The sequence below is a fragment of the Suricata suricatta genome, chromosome 6 (assembly GCF_006229205.1).
Source record: "Suricata suricatta isolate VVHF042 chromosome 6, meerkat_22Aug2017_6uvM2_HiC, whole genome shotgun sequence".
Taxonomy (NCBI): domain Eukaryota; kingdom Metazoa; phylum Chordata; class Mammalia; order Carnivora; family Herpestidae; genus Suricata; species Suricata suricatta.
The window spans coordinates 30,114,610-30,127,416 of record NC_043705.1 but is presented as its reverse complement, the minus strand read 5'-3'; the positions used below and the strand labels follow the sequence as shown (position 1 = coordinate 30,127,416).

At 54.3% G+C, this 12,807-nt stretch overlaps 1 protein-coding gene across 1 annotated transcript in view; it reads left to right on the top strand.

Moving 5' to 3' along the window:
• Positions 1 to 12,807, top strand: part of NRG2 (neuregulin 2) — a 178,756-nt gene that overhangs the window by 165,269 nt on the left and 680 nt on the right. Inside the window, exons 6-11 of the mRNA XM_029941179.1 lie at positions 2,512 to 2,535; positions 6,300 to 6,402; positions 8,785 to 8,908; positions 9,227 to 9,354; positions 10,182 to 10,409; positions 12,568 to 12,803. Of these exons, the coding sequence (XP_029797039.1) occupies positions 2,512 to 2,535; positions 6,300 to 6,402; positions 8,785 to 8,908; positions 9,227 to 9,354; positions 10,182 to 10,409; positions 12,568 to 12,803 (843 nt within the window). The remainder of the gene's footprint in view (positions 1 to 2,511; positions 2,536 to 6,299; positions 6,403 to 8,784; positions 8,909 to 9,226; positions 9,355 to 10,181; positions 10,410 to 12,567; positions 12,804 to 12,807) is intronic.

The window sequence follows — 12,807 nt, the reverse complement described above, 5'->3', positions numbered from 1 at the left end:
GGCTTTGGATTCAGATAGATCTGAATAAAAATGCCAGCTGCTGAGCTTACTAGTTCTGGGCCCTCATTTAACCTGAGTGTGTTCTCTCATCTCTAAAATGGGGATAGTAACGTTTGCACCTCGAGGGTTGCCATTGAGGAAGGAAGTGCAGCGATGCCCACAAAGGGCTGAGCAGAGGGCCTGCCGTGTTGATGGAGGGCAGCTGAGCTCCTCTCCCGGCTACAGCTGGTATGGGGTGGGGGCAGGACGGCCCCCACCAGCACCCTGGAGGCTGACTCCCAGCCAGTCCTGAGCAAAGGGGACTTTCCCCCTCTGCCCAGACAGCCTCAGACCAGATTAACTTTTGCAGAGTCCATGGAAAGAGAGCCTATGGCCACAGTAGCACTCCTTCTTCCCCTGACAGCCCCTCCGTTTCCCAAGAGTCAAAACCTGCACATCAGTATACTCCCCCACAAGTGAAAGCACACACACATGTGCCTACACACACGAAAGCATATACGGACATGTGCTCAGACACACGAGCACATGCCTGCACTCACGTGCACACATGAGCATGTGCTCTTATCAGGGGCCTGCATGCTGGCCTCTCTGGCCATGCCCCTGTAACTATGTATCATAGGACGTGTCCAGGATGGAGACTATGTGTATCATCTGGTAAACCTGGCCCTGCTGGGAGTCCAGCATCTGGTTGCCATGGTTACTGGTCAGTATGCAAATGTCTGTCCAGTAGGACCTCTCTGTGACTCCATGGTGCCGCTCTGTCTGGGCTGAGAGGCCGCCTATGAAGATGATGAGTGGGGGGCATCTTTGACAGGAGCAGACATAGCTACCGGCCCCTCAGAATCCATCCCCAGTGAGAGGAGAGCAGGGCTGCCTTCCTGGCAGGGACATCACCACTCCCATCACCCACCACTGGCCCACACAAAACCATACAGGCCTTTGACTCAAAGAGGAGGTTGGGTAGGAGGCCCAGAACCTGCTGCTGCTATTACTTGCTTCCCAGAGCAGGGAAGCAGAAGAAAACTCTTCAAAGGCTTTGGGCCCTAGCTCGCTACTCCAGGTGATCACTGTCCTCATGATTCACCAGTCAGGCCCAGAGACTCAATCAGCAGGAACAGCAAAGGACTTCCAGCTGGTGGGCCCCATGCTCTCCTTCGCTTACAGGAGATGAGAGCATCAGAACACAAGTTCACCGACTCCCTGGATCTCGTGGTACTGACTGCCCACGTGGGGAGGCCATAGACTAGGCCCCTTCACACACACTCTGAGCCTTCCACTGTCCAGGCCTCTCACGTCTTCCTCTCAATGTGTATAGCACTTTTTTGACAGATGAGGAAACAGAGACTAGACTTGCCCACATGCACACACCAAGTTAGGCACAACACTGAAACTCAGAGCCTGCAGATAGGTGCAGGGGACATTAGAATGGTAGATGAGGTCTTCAGAAACAGTATTGAGATTTCTGGGCTCCCACCCAGAGCCTAACCCCTTCAGTCTCGGTGATTCCAAAGTACGGCCAGGTGGCAGAGTTCCCAGAGCTCCAATTTGAACAGAGAAGACACTGAGAGGTAGATAGGCCTGGTGCACTTGGAGATACAGCATGTCTGGCGCAGGGCTGACCCTTGGGCAGGGCCCATTGATCTAACCCCTCGATGGCATTGGTGCCCACCTCGTGGGCTCTGAAAGCGCACATTTACAACATGATCGACTCGGAGTGCAACTGGCTCACCATCTGACACACGTCTTCCACAGGTGAATCCACCTGTCTCTTCCTAGGAATTGCAGTTTGCTTTCCTAAGTGGTGAAATCAGGCCCAGACCTCAAGGCCTAGGCCCTGTAGGCATCTAGGGTGTTGGAGGTGTCAGGTGGAAAAGTGAACTGCTGCCTAGAGCCTCCTCCTCTCCCCACAAACTCAGGAGTTTCCATGCCCAGGCTCCCAGGATATGGGACTTTGGAGGCAGGACAGAGACAAGGACCAGTCTGGGCACACTTTGCCCTCGTTCTCTGAACAGAAAAAAGGCCCCCTGAATGAGCCGAGGGCTGAGCAAGGAGTTTCCAGGAGGGGCGTGGGAGTGTGGAAGGCCTGGCATTAGAGATGGGGGGAGGGGAGAAACAGGGACTCCTCAGACCCCCACCCCCACTCACCTTTCCTCTCTGGGGACATCTGCCAACTGACTTGCGCCTCTGCTTCCCCACCAGGTACTAACCCCATGGCTCATCTCTAAAGAACCTGCCCTGCCTGCTGATCCTAACTCTCCTCTCTACCCCTCCTCAGGGCTCTTGGGGACCGGGTGCCAGGGCAGGGTTCAGGAGGCTGGGAGGGGACACCACTAACCTGCTTTCACCTCACAGGCTGGCCGCTGGTGTCTGAAGAGTCCTGACCAACGTTTCTCTCTCTCTCTCTCTCTCTGTCTCTCTCTCTCTCCTGCCCTCCCTGCTCCCCCATCTCTCTCTGTATCTCTCCCTCCATCCCCTCCCGTCTCTGACCCTGCTTCTCTTCTGCACTGCCAGAGCATCTTGGATTTGAACTAAAGGGTACGGAGCTCTATGTGTCAGTCAGCGCTATCCACACCACCCCTCTCCACAGCCTAGGATACCATGCGTGCTGGACGTTTGGTTTCCTTTCCAAAAAACGGAAAAGGGATGATTCCAAAAATCTCCCCTGGCCCTCCCAAGATGTCCTATCATAAACTACATTGATCTGGGGGGAGACAAGAGAAGCTTGGAATAGCAGAGCACCCCCGGGGTCCAGATGATGCCCCCAATGTACAGTGGCACCCCCTTGCCTGAGGCTTCACAGGGAGAGGGGCTAACGCACCCCCAATGGGTTGGCCAGACAAGAGACAGACCCCTGGAGAGCTGGTGTCTGGAAGCCACAAAATCCTGGCTTGGAGAGTTGTGCAGAGAGGCATCCTCTTTAATTTGACTCTAATTCTCCTTCCTTTTCCCACTTCCATTTCCATTGCTTTTCATTCTGTGCCATGCTGGCAGCTAATAATGCCCATTTGTCTCTGCCCCCTGCCCTGTGTCTGTCTGCCAGGCTTTGCAATCTGCTTGAGCTGTCACTCCCTCCATTATGTCTCCACAATGGCATGCGTGTTCGCCTGTGGGCAAGACAAGTAAGGGAGGAGGGTGAGCCGGGTGAGCTGGCCTCCGGTGCTCACTCTCCTGCCCCCCAGCTCAGAACCTTACCTCCCTCCCACTTCTTCCCTGTGGCCCCTGGGAGACACAATGGGCAGAAAGGGACTTGGAGGGGTCGTTCTGTCCTCTCTCTGAGCCGGGAGGCTCCACCCAGGCCTCACATGGAGAGATGCAGGGGCTCAGAGGCGTCAAGGCTTCGGTGGGGTCAGACCTCAGAAGCCGCGTGGAGCCTGCAGTTCTGAAAAGGCTATACTCGAGGCAGATCTGGAGAGACCCTACTTCCCTCACCACCCAGCCCCTATCAGCTCTCCTCGGAAGATAGAGCTAAAAGTCTGTGGAAGAGTGTGTCGGTGTGCTGCCGGTGGGGGCGGGAGGAGAGGGGTGTGTTTGTGTGGTCTGTGTGTGAAGGTGGCACAGTGCACGAGGTGAACCTGCAGGGGCGTGTGTGTTGTGGGGAGGAAGGGAAGGGATGTCACACGCCTTGGTAGGACTCTCAGTGCAGGATTTAAGTGCACAGAGGCACACAACAGGGCATCTTTGTGTTAAGTGCTGAGCTTGTGCAGTTGGAACTGGGAGGCTGCGGAGGTGAGTGTGCGCTTGCGCAAATAAATGCGTGCGTCTGTAATGGCGGTCTGTATGTCCATTCGTGGACCAACTCAACAAGCAGCTACTGAACCCCAGAATCTGCCAGACTCTGGCGATCTGGCACACAGAGTCCCTGCCTTCCTGGCGCTCAGATTCACAGGATGAGACAACAAACAGGAGAGATAGCAGGTGGTGGTAAGTGCTACACTGAAAATAAAAGAAGGTAATGGGAGGGTGCCAACCTGGGGACGGAGTTACTTTAGCTACGTGGCCAGGAGAGGCTTATGCGATGAGGTAGCATCTGCACTAAAACCAGATAAAAAGCAGCCAGCCCTGCAAACGACTAGAGGAGACTGTCTGAGGCAAGTGAGGGATGGTGTGATTGGAGCGGGCTTCCCTTGTTCAGTGGACAGAAGGGATGCCGCAACTCTGGGCACAGGAGACATGGGGACTGGACCACCGATGAGATGCAAAAAGAGGGCTGAGATGGTAACCCAGGCCTCGTAGGCCAAGGTGGTCTCTGGGTTGTATTCGAATTGCAGGAGGAAGCCATTGTGAGTTTGAAGCAGAGGAGTAGGTGATCTGCAGGCTTGCGGGCAGAGAACAGACTGGGCTGGGAGACAGGCTGAGGAGCAGCAGAAGCAGGAACTAGCCTGTCAGAAGGTGACCACTGTCCAGGTGAGAGATGACAGCATCCTGGACTGAGCCAGAAGCGGCAGAAGTGGCCAAATACAGAAGCTACTCAGGAGGCAGATGAGAAGCCTTGCTGAAGAACTGGGTATCAGAGCGGGTAGGGAGAAAGGGTCGTCAGCAGTGATCCCAAGGTCAGCGCCTGAGCAATAGGGAAGGGGCTGTGACCACTGACGTGGGAAGGGCCAGGAGCAGGTTTGGAAAGAAGCCAGGGGATGAGCACTTCTGTTTGGTCATGGCCCTTGGGTAGAAGAGTCTAGAGCTCAGGCAGAAGTCAGGGCAGGAGATACAAACTTGAGAGTCACGTACATACAGATGGTATTTAAAGTCTGCGCTGGGTTAGATCATGAGGGGAGAGAGGGCAGGTGGAGGAAGGAAAGAAGCCTGAGAGCTCTGGGCCCTTCTGCCTTGCAGCCCGCATACAAGAGTAGGAAGTGGCAAATGAACAGGTCAGCTGGTGAAGGAGGGCGACACCCAGGAGAGAAGAGCCATCCAGAGGGAGTGGGCCCAACAGGGGGGAGTCAGCCAAGAGTGAAGCAAATGACCACAGGACTTAGCAGTCGGTGGTAGTGACCATGACCAGAGTGGTCTTGGAGGAGTGACAGAGACAGATGCCCCACTGGAGAGGACTCGGAGTGGGGAGGGATGAAAACCAGAGGCAGGATGTGGGCTGCAGAGCCCTGAGATAGGGGCCAGGGTGGAGGGCTAAGACTGCATGAGTGTGTGTGTGTGCGTGTACACTTCTCTAGACATGTATGAGTGTATCTTAGTGTGAAGGGGTCTGTGTACAGATAGGCAGAGCCCTAAAGGTATATGTGTCTAGAGGGTTTTACTTCCAGTTTTGCTGGTTGGTGTACACAGGAGGTGCTTCAAGTCGAGACTTAGGGACATTTCTCAGGGCTCTACCATGGTGCTGGGTCTAGCCCCCACCTATCCCTGTGCTGGGGGAGGGGACCATGCGGAAGGGCCAGCTGGCAGGTGCAGGTGAGGGCAGGGGATGTCTAGACTGCTGCTGTCACCTTTTTCCTTTTCTTCCTCCTGGTTTTCTCTGCTCTAGATGGGCAAGAGTTGCCCCACCAAGAAGAGGGAGGTGGAAGGGATGGCTGGCTCCTTTTTGAGACCTAGCCTAGCTCAGCTCCTCAGAAAGGGCGGAGGCTGCTCCTTGAGCACAAGAACTGTCCTAGGCACCCAGGACATGCTGCCATTCATGGGCTTCTCGAAAGCAAAGGAAAAAACTGCAATGGGCCGGGGCCCCATACTGCACAGGCTGCGGGAACAAATCAAGGCCTTTCTCTCTATGCCCTCCTCCATGGGCCTGGCCTGCTCTGTCCCTACTCCTGGCATCCCTCCTCTGGGTCTGATATCCTGTCTGATTTCCTTGCCTTTCTTAACAAAGCAGAAATGGCAAGCCAGGCCTTTGCCCAGGGTCTACATGTTCACTGCCATGAAGAACAGCTTTCCCCAGCCCACACAGGCTCTTTGAAGCCACCAGGCCATAGTGGAGCTGGGCAAGGTTGCTGGCCAAGCTGGGTTGCCCTCCCCTGTGGCCTTTGGAATTTCACCTCCATCCCACCCACCCTTACCCCCTGCATTTTTCATTCATGTGCTCTGGGCAGGGTGTAGGGTTTGGGAACGTGAATTCAGGGATATTTACTTGTGACCCAATCATGGGCGGGAGGATGTCGGGGCAACAGAAAGCAATCCAGAAGGTAGGGACTAGCTGGGGAAAGAGGAGACACAAAAGAGCCAGGAGGACCTGGGCTGGCGGGAGCCCAAAGCTCGGGGGGGGGGGGGGGCAGAGGGGGGGGGGTTCTTTGCATCACTTTCCCCATGGATCTGCCTCCTGCCCTGCCCCCTTACATCCTCTTTTCCTGCCTCTGCAGAAGCCGAGGAGCTGTACCAGAAGAGGGTCCTGACTATCACCGGTATCTGTGTGGCTCTGCTGGTTGTGGGCATTGTCTGCGTGGTTGCCTACTGCAAGACCAAGTGAGTGTCAGACACTCAGGCCTGCAGTCGGCCAACTAGGGATGGGCCTCCGGGACTGCTTTTGTGGAGCCATTCTCTCTTCCCACACACACACACACACACACACCCTCCCCACATCTGGCCTGGCCACCCCTTTATGCCCCAACAGCCCCTTCAGGGGCTTCTGCAGCTGGGGTGGGCCTCCCCAACTTGGCTGGGCCAAGAAGCAGGAGCAGAGGGTAGAGGAGACAGGCCCCAGAGGACTGAACAAAAATTGTTGTGAGCACAAGTGTTGGAACAAGACAGATCTGGGTTTGAAATCAGCTGTCCCATTTTCCATGACCTTGAGTAAACTGACGGGGCTCTCTGAGTCCTCATCTGTAACGCGGGAATGATCGTAGTATGTGCCTCACAGGACACTGAGGGGCATCTGCCCTGTCAAGCAGGCCAGCGCTGGAGCAGTGTTGGGAATGGGGAAGCACAGAAAGGAAGGCTACATTCCCAGTGGGAAAAGAGACCTCAGGAGGGACAGCCTCGTCTCACCTGGGAGTGGGCTAGGCCAGAGCAAAGAGAAGATGGGGCTGGGTCCCTTCTGGGTAGAGGAAAGATGGGGCAGAACTTTGGAGCAAGGGGAAGAAAGGTGTAGAAGGGGTGCTGGCAGTTCCTATAGAAGAGTGCAAGCTGACAGACAACTGTGGAAAAGGGTCGGCTATGTTCCTACAGCATGAGCAGCCCAGACTAGGTGGAGTAAGTCTGGAGTCAAGAAAAAGGCATGAGTCTAAAAAGATAGCTGGAACCTAGAAAGTACCATAGGGCCTTGCATCCCAAGCTAGAAAGCCTGGGTTTATTCTGTAAATGATAGGGAGCCAATGAAGGTTGTAGAGTGATGGAGTACAGAGAAAATGATAGGTTTGTCTCATCCATTCTTATCCAGAAAGCAAGGTCTGGGCATAGCCACCAATTAGGGTACTGAGTCCCTAGGTCTTGACTCCTGCAGCACCTATCTATGGGGTCTAAGGCCCTGTTGGCCTTGGGATTTGGGGCACAGGGAGCCCAGAGGAAAGTAGGCCCAAGTAGGAAAAATGAGGTCAAGAACCAGCAGAAAAGCAAGCCAGTCCCTATTCTAACCTCATTCATTTCAAGAAACTCCTCACTTCCTGCTAGGTACAAGGCCCTGCACCAGGCACATGGCTAGGCTCTAAGCAAGATGCCCAGTGTGATAAGATACATTTCAGCCATGCCTAACTGTGGCTGGAGGGCAAGAAAGGTTTCCCTGAGGAAGCATTTAGGCTGAGCCTAAAAGAAGAGCAGGAGTTAGCAGGTGAAGAAGGGGCAGAGTGTACTCGAACAGGATAGAACAGTACGTGCAGAGGCCCAAAGGGTAGAGAGGGCAGCACGGGGGAGGGTAAGAAATAAGCCCTCCAAGGATTCAACAAGCTAGGGCAGTGAGGGAGAGCCAGTAAAGGGTTTTGTTGTTTTTGTTCTCATTTTTTAATGCTTATTTTTGACAGAGAAAGAGAGAGAGCATGAGCAGGGGTGGGATAGGGAGTGGGGGCAGAGAGAGAAAGGGACAGAGGATCTGAAACAGGCTTTGTGCTGACAGGAGAGAGCCCAATGCGGGATTCAAACTCATGAACCATGAGATCATGACCTGAGCCAAAGTCAGATGCTTAAATGACTGAGCCACCCAGGTGCCCCCAGTGAAGGGTTTTAAATGGGAGTGACATGATTAGACTTGCTGATTACAGAACAAATGTGCTGGGCACTTAATATGGCCAATGTAGAGTACTCCCTCAGGCCCCTGACCATAGCACCATGTTTCATTTTTCTCATTGCACTTTACTGAAAGCATCTTGTTTACGTGTTTATTATCTGCCTCCCCTACTGGCCTGCCAGCCCCATGAGGGTAGGGATTGTGTCTGTCCCTTTCACTGTTCCAAAACAGCATCTGGCACATAGCAAAAAGCCAAGAAAGGGCAAATGAATAAATGAATGAATGGGTGGGTAAGTGGACTGGTGCCAGAATATTTTATCTGCTCTTAATTCTCAGGGGACTTTGAATGGGTAAATGCTCACCTCACTTTATGATGAGGAAAGAAGAGAAACATGGAGAGTTTAAGTAACTGGCCCAGGATTACACAGCAAGGATGTGGTAGAGTTCTACTCTCTCAGCAGAGCCAAGACTCAGGACCGCTATGCTCAGGTCCTGCTGAATTCAAGCTGGTGGTGATGGGAGGAGGCAGATCAGCGGGGTCCTGGCTGAGAGCAGCCTAAGCACAGGGAAGAGGGGTAGCAGGAGACTGCTCCCCACATCTAGGGCAGAGAGAGAATAGTTCCCCGGAGGGGGAGTTTCATACATTGTATGGGGAGCATGCCCAGCTAACACACCCTTCTCCTGTGCAGAAAACAGCGGAAGCAGATGCACAATCACCTCCGGCAGAACATGTGCCCAGCCCACCAGAATCGGAGCTTGGCCAACGGGCCCAGCCACCCCCGGCTGGACCCTGAGGAGATCCAGATGGCAGATGTGAGTGGTGTTACCTCTCACTGTACAGCCTGCCTTTGTCACGTGCCCTGCAAGGAAGGGCCAGGGCAGCAGCCAGCCCATCCCATGCTCAGCCTTGCCCGCTAGCCTAGCCTAGCCTTACCAGACTGACTGGCCTCGCTTTGCCCACTTCCTTAAGCAGTGGGTTTGCTTGGGCCACCGCTGCCCTAACATCATGTCACTTATCCAGTGGACCACCCCCCAAACTGAAGCTTCGTGCTTCACTTCCCCATCCCCACCCGGAAGGAGGGCTGACTCAGTCTCTCGTCACTAACTCCCACCCAACTATGTCTGTTGCAGTATATCTCTAAGAATGTGCCAGCCACAGACCATGTCATCCGGAGGGAAACGGAGACTACCTTCTCTGGGAGCCACTCCTGTTCTCCTTCTCACCACTGTTCCACAGCCACGCCCACCTCCAGCCACAGGTGAGCATCTCCCGGGCCCATAGAGATTTGCAGACTCCTGTATGTACACCCACAGAAAGCATGCACACATCTGCCCAGAGACACAAAGAACCCCCACCCCCACCCCCGGGGCAGGCTAGGCCCTGGACTGAGGGTCCCTCTGAGAGGATAAAGGTGGAGGACTTCAGACCAGAGCCCACCACCAAACATTCATCCATCCTCAGAGGACCAGATTTCCTTTTCCAGTCCAAACCAACCCCAGAGGAACAACGAATCACTTTGCTCTCACCTAACACGTAGTTTGGGTTGGACCTAATTAGCACCACATTATCTGGCATAAAATTCCTCCTCTTGCAAGCACCCAGACCTATTAGATGCCCTCCCCTGAGCCTGCCCTTATGAACCTAGTCTACCTTCATTTCCTTTTCTTTGTCCACCCAAGCACAAAGGTTTGTACAGATCACAACATGCTCCTTCTTCCCCGGGGGAACAGCATGGACTAGGCCAGGCCCCCATGTACTGGCCACTGGGGCTGTTCTCCTGACATAAGTGGCTAAGGAACATGGGAGTGGAAGGGTCCCAGACACGAGGCCCTGGGCTGAGGCTAGGGGGAGGTTGGTTGCACGGAGGAAAAGGCTTAGACATGTTGGGGCTCACCCATCCACAGGACCCTAGCCCTCCTTTTCCCTACATCATACTACATGTCGGCTCAGAGTGGAGAAGGGCAGTGAGCTGAGGGCGCCTGAAATGAGACAGAGGACCAGGGAGGGGATGGACCTGGGACCCCACCTGATAGGCTGTTCTGCCCCTTCCTGATCCCTCACCTCGCCTTCACCTGGCTTCTCCAGGCATGAGAGCCACACGTGGAGCCTGGAACGTTCCGAAAGCCTGACCTCTGACTCCCAGTCGGGCATCATGCTGTCATCAGTGGGCACCAGCAAGTGCAACAGCCCAGCATGTGTGGAGGCCCGGGCACGGCGGGCAGCAGCCTACAGCCTGGAGGAGCGGCGCAGGGCTGCTGTGCCACCTTACCACGACTCCATAGACTCCCTGCGCGACTCCCCACACAGTGAGAGGTCAGTTCCTATCTCGTGACCTGTGCCCCACCTTGGCCAGAGAACTGGCACCATTGACCCGGGGCTGACTCTTAGAGCACCTCAGAGACATTCCAAAGATTCTCTCATCTGTTTTTCAGATGGGCAAGCAAGGTCCCTGAAAGGTGGAATGATCAGCTCAGGGTCATCAGCATGTTAATGACAGACTGGGACTGAGTCTGAGCCAGTGGAGCCCGGTGTGGAGTGACCATCTAATTTAATTGTCCTACTAGGACTCTTTGCAAAGCAGAAGGGGATGTTATAGTTGCACTAGAACATCAAGAACAAACGGGCTGTTCTGGACAAGCCAGAACATATGGTAGCCCAACCCTGGTGTCACCCAGAGGCTCCATGTCCCAATGGGAACAGAAAGACACCAAGATCGAGCAGACTGAAGGGTAGCGGGGAGGCTGTCTATAAAGAGAATAACCAGTGCAGGCAGGGCATGAGCCAGGAAGGACTGCAGGGCCTGGCAGTATCAGCAAAAAGGCCTGGGGATCAAGACACCATTGCGCTTCCGAGCAATGGATGCGGTGAGCACCAGGAAACTCCCCTTCTTCCTTGACTCCAAGCCAGGAGTCATAGGAGGCCAGCCCTCTACCTTGCTCAGCCCTCCAGTGGCCCTTAGCAAGCGGGGTCTTTGGGAAGAAAGGAGAGGAAGGTGCACAGTACTGGGAACTCCAGGCTGTATTGGAGGGAGAGGAAATGTTCTCCAGCTCTAACTTCACCTACTCCATGCCAGCCCTCAACGAGGAGGCCTGCCTGGGGATCCAGAGATGGTCCACCTGGTTTTTGCTCCCAAGAGGCTCCTAGTCATGAACATAAACTACTGAAGCTCACAGCTATGGAATGTACTGAGCACAGGCCATCCCACCAGGACAGAAAGACCCAGACTAGCTGCAGGCTCTAGGAAGCAGCCAGGTTTTCCAAACCCAACCTTTCAAAGACCAACTCCACCACCTGTGTGATTTGGAGCAGACTGATCACCCCTGTGCCTTGTTTCCTCAGCTGTGAATCATGAAAAACAATACCTATCATGCATGGTTCTTGTGAGGCCATCAGAGATCACCTGCACAAAGCTCTTTGCCTCCTACATAGGTACACTAGGTGTAGCTATTGTTACCAATAGCAATAGGACTTCTTAATGGTTGGGAGGCAGAGATACAGGAAGAACTTTCCAGGCAAGGGAGCACCCTGAACTGTACTAGCAGAGGCACTTACAAACATAGCTAGTGAGTGAGATGCCCAGAGCAGGGTGAGATGTAGGGAGAAAGGAGCTGGGCCTGAACAGGTAGACTGGGGCCAAATAGATGGCTACAGTCCTGGGGTGTGCTTAGGATGTGGGCCCTGGACGGGTAAGCAGGAAGGGCCAACTGACTTTAAAAGATTGCTCTGGAAACTGCATACAGTGGAGAAGAGACCCTGGAGTGGGGGAATAACCGGAGTTAACAACTAGGCCCAGAATGCAGTAGAGCAGGGCAAAGGGTGTGTTCCAGGAGATGGGGTATGGAGGTTAATTGGATGTCCATGTGGGAGAGGGAAGTCAGAGGATTCAGAAAAAGGGTAATGAGGAGTCTGGAGAGCAGAGAAGTGTAAGTCCTGGTTTCTTCCTGGCATCAGTTCACACCCCAACCCTACCACTTACATTTGTGTGAACCTTGAGCAAGTCACTTCAATGTTCTGAGTCTCAGTTTTCTCATGTGTGGTATGGAACTAACTTAAGGGTCTTATAGAATTACTGTATTAGATGAAATGGTGCATTTAAAATGTCCCAGCCTGACCCAAAGTAACAATTCAAGAATATTGGTGACTGTGCGCGTCCCTCACACCAAAGGACCATTCATGGAGGAGCATCAGGCAGGCAGAGTCACATCCCATGTGATAGATTTATGGAATCATCCCAACAACAGCCTGGAATGCGCACTGTGGTTATCCCCTCTTAACGCATAAAGAAATTGAGCCTGGAGAAGGTTAAGAAAATTGCTTACGGTCACTGAGGACTGTCACTATCATTTGGGTGGTCGGGAACCCAGGCATTACCAGTGCTTTCTGTCAGAGTCCACCCCTTCCACCGCAACCAGTAACCCCCCCCCCCCCCCCACACACACACACACACACACGCCTCTGCCTCTCCCCGCAGGTACGTGTCGGCACTGACCACGCCCGCGCGCCTTTCTCCGGTGGACTTCCACTACTCGCTGGCCACACAGGTGCCGACTTTTGAGATCACGTCCCCCAACTCCGCGCACGCAGTGTCTCTGCCGCCGGCCGCGCCTATCAGCTACCGCCTGGCGGAGCAGCAGCCGCTTCTGCGGCAGCCGGCGCCCCCTGGCCCCGGGCCGGGGCCCGGCGCGGACATGCAGCGCAGCTACGACAGCTA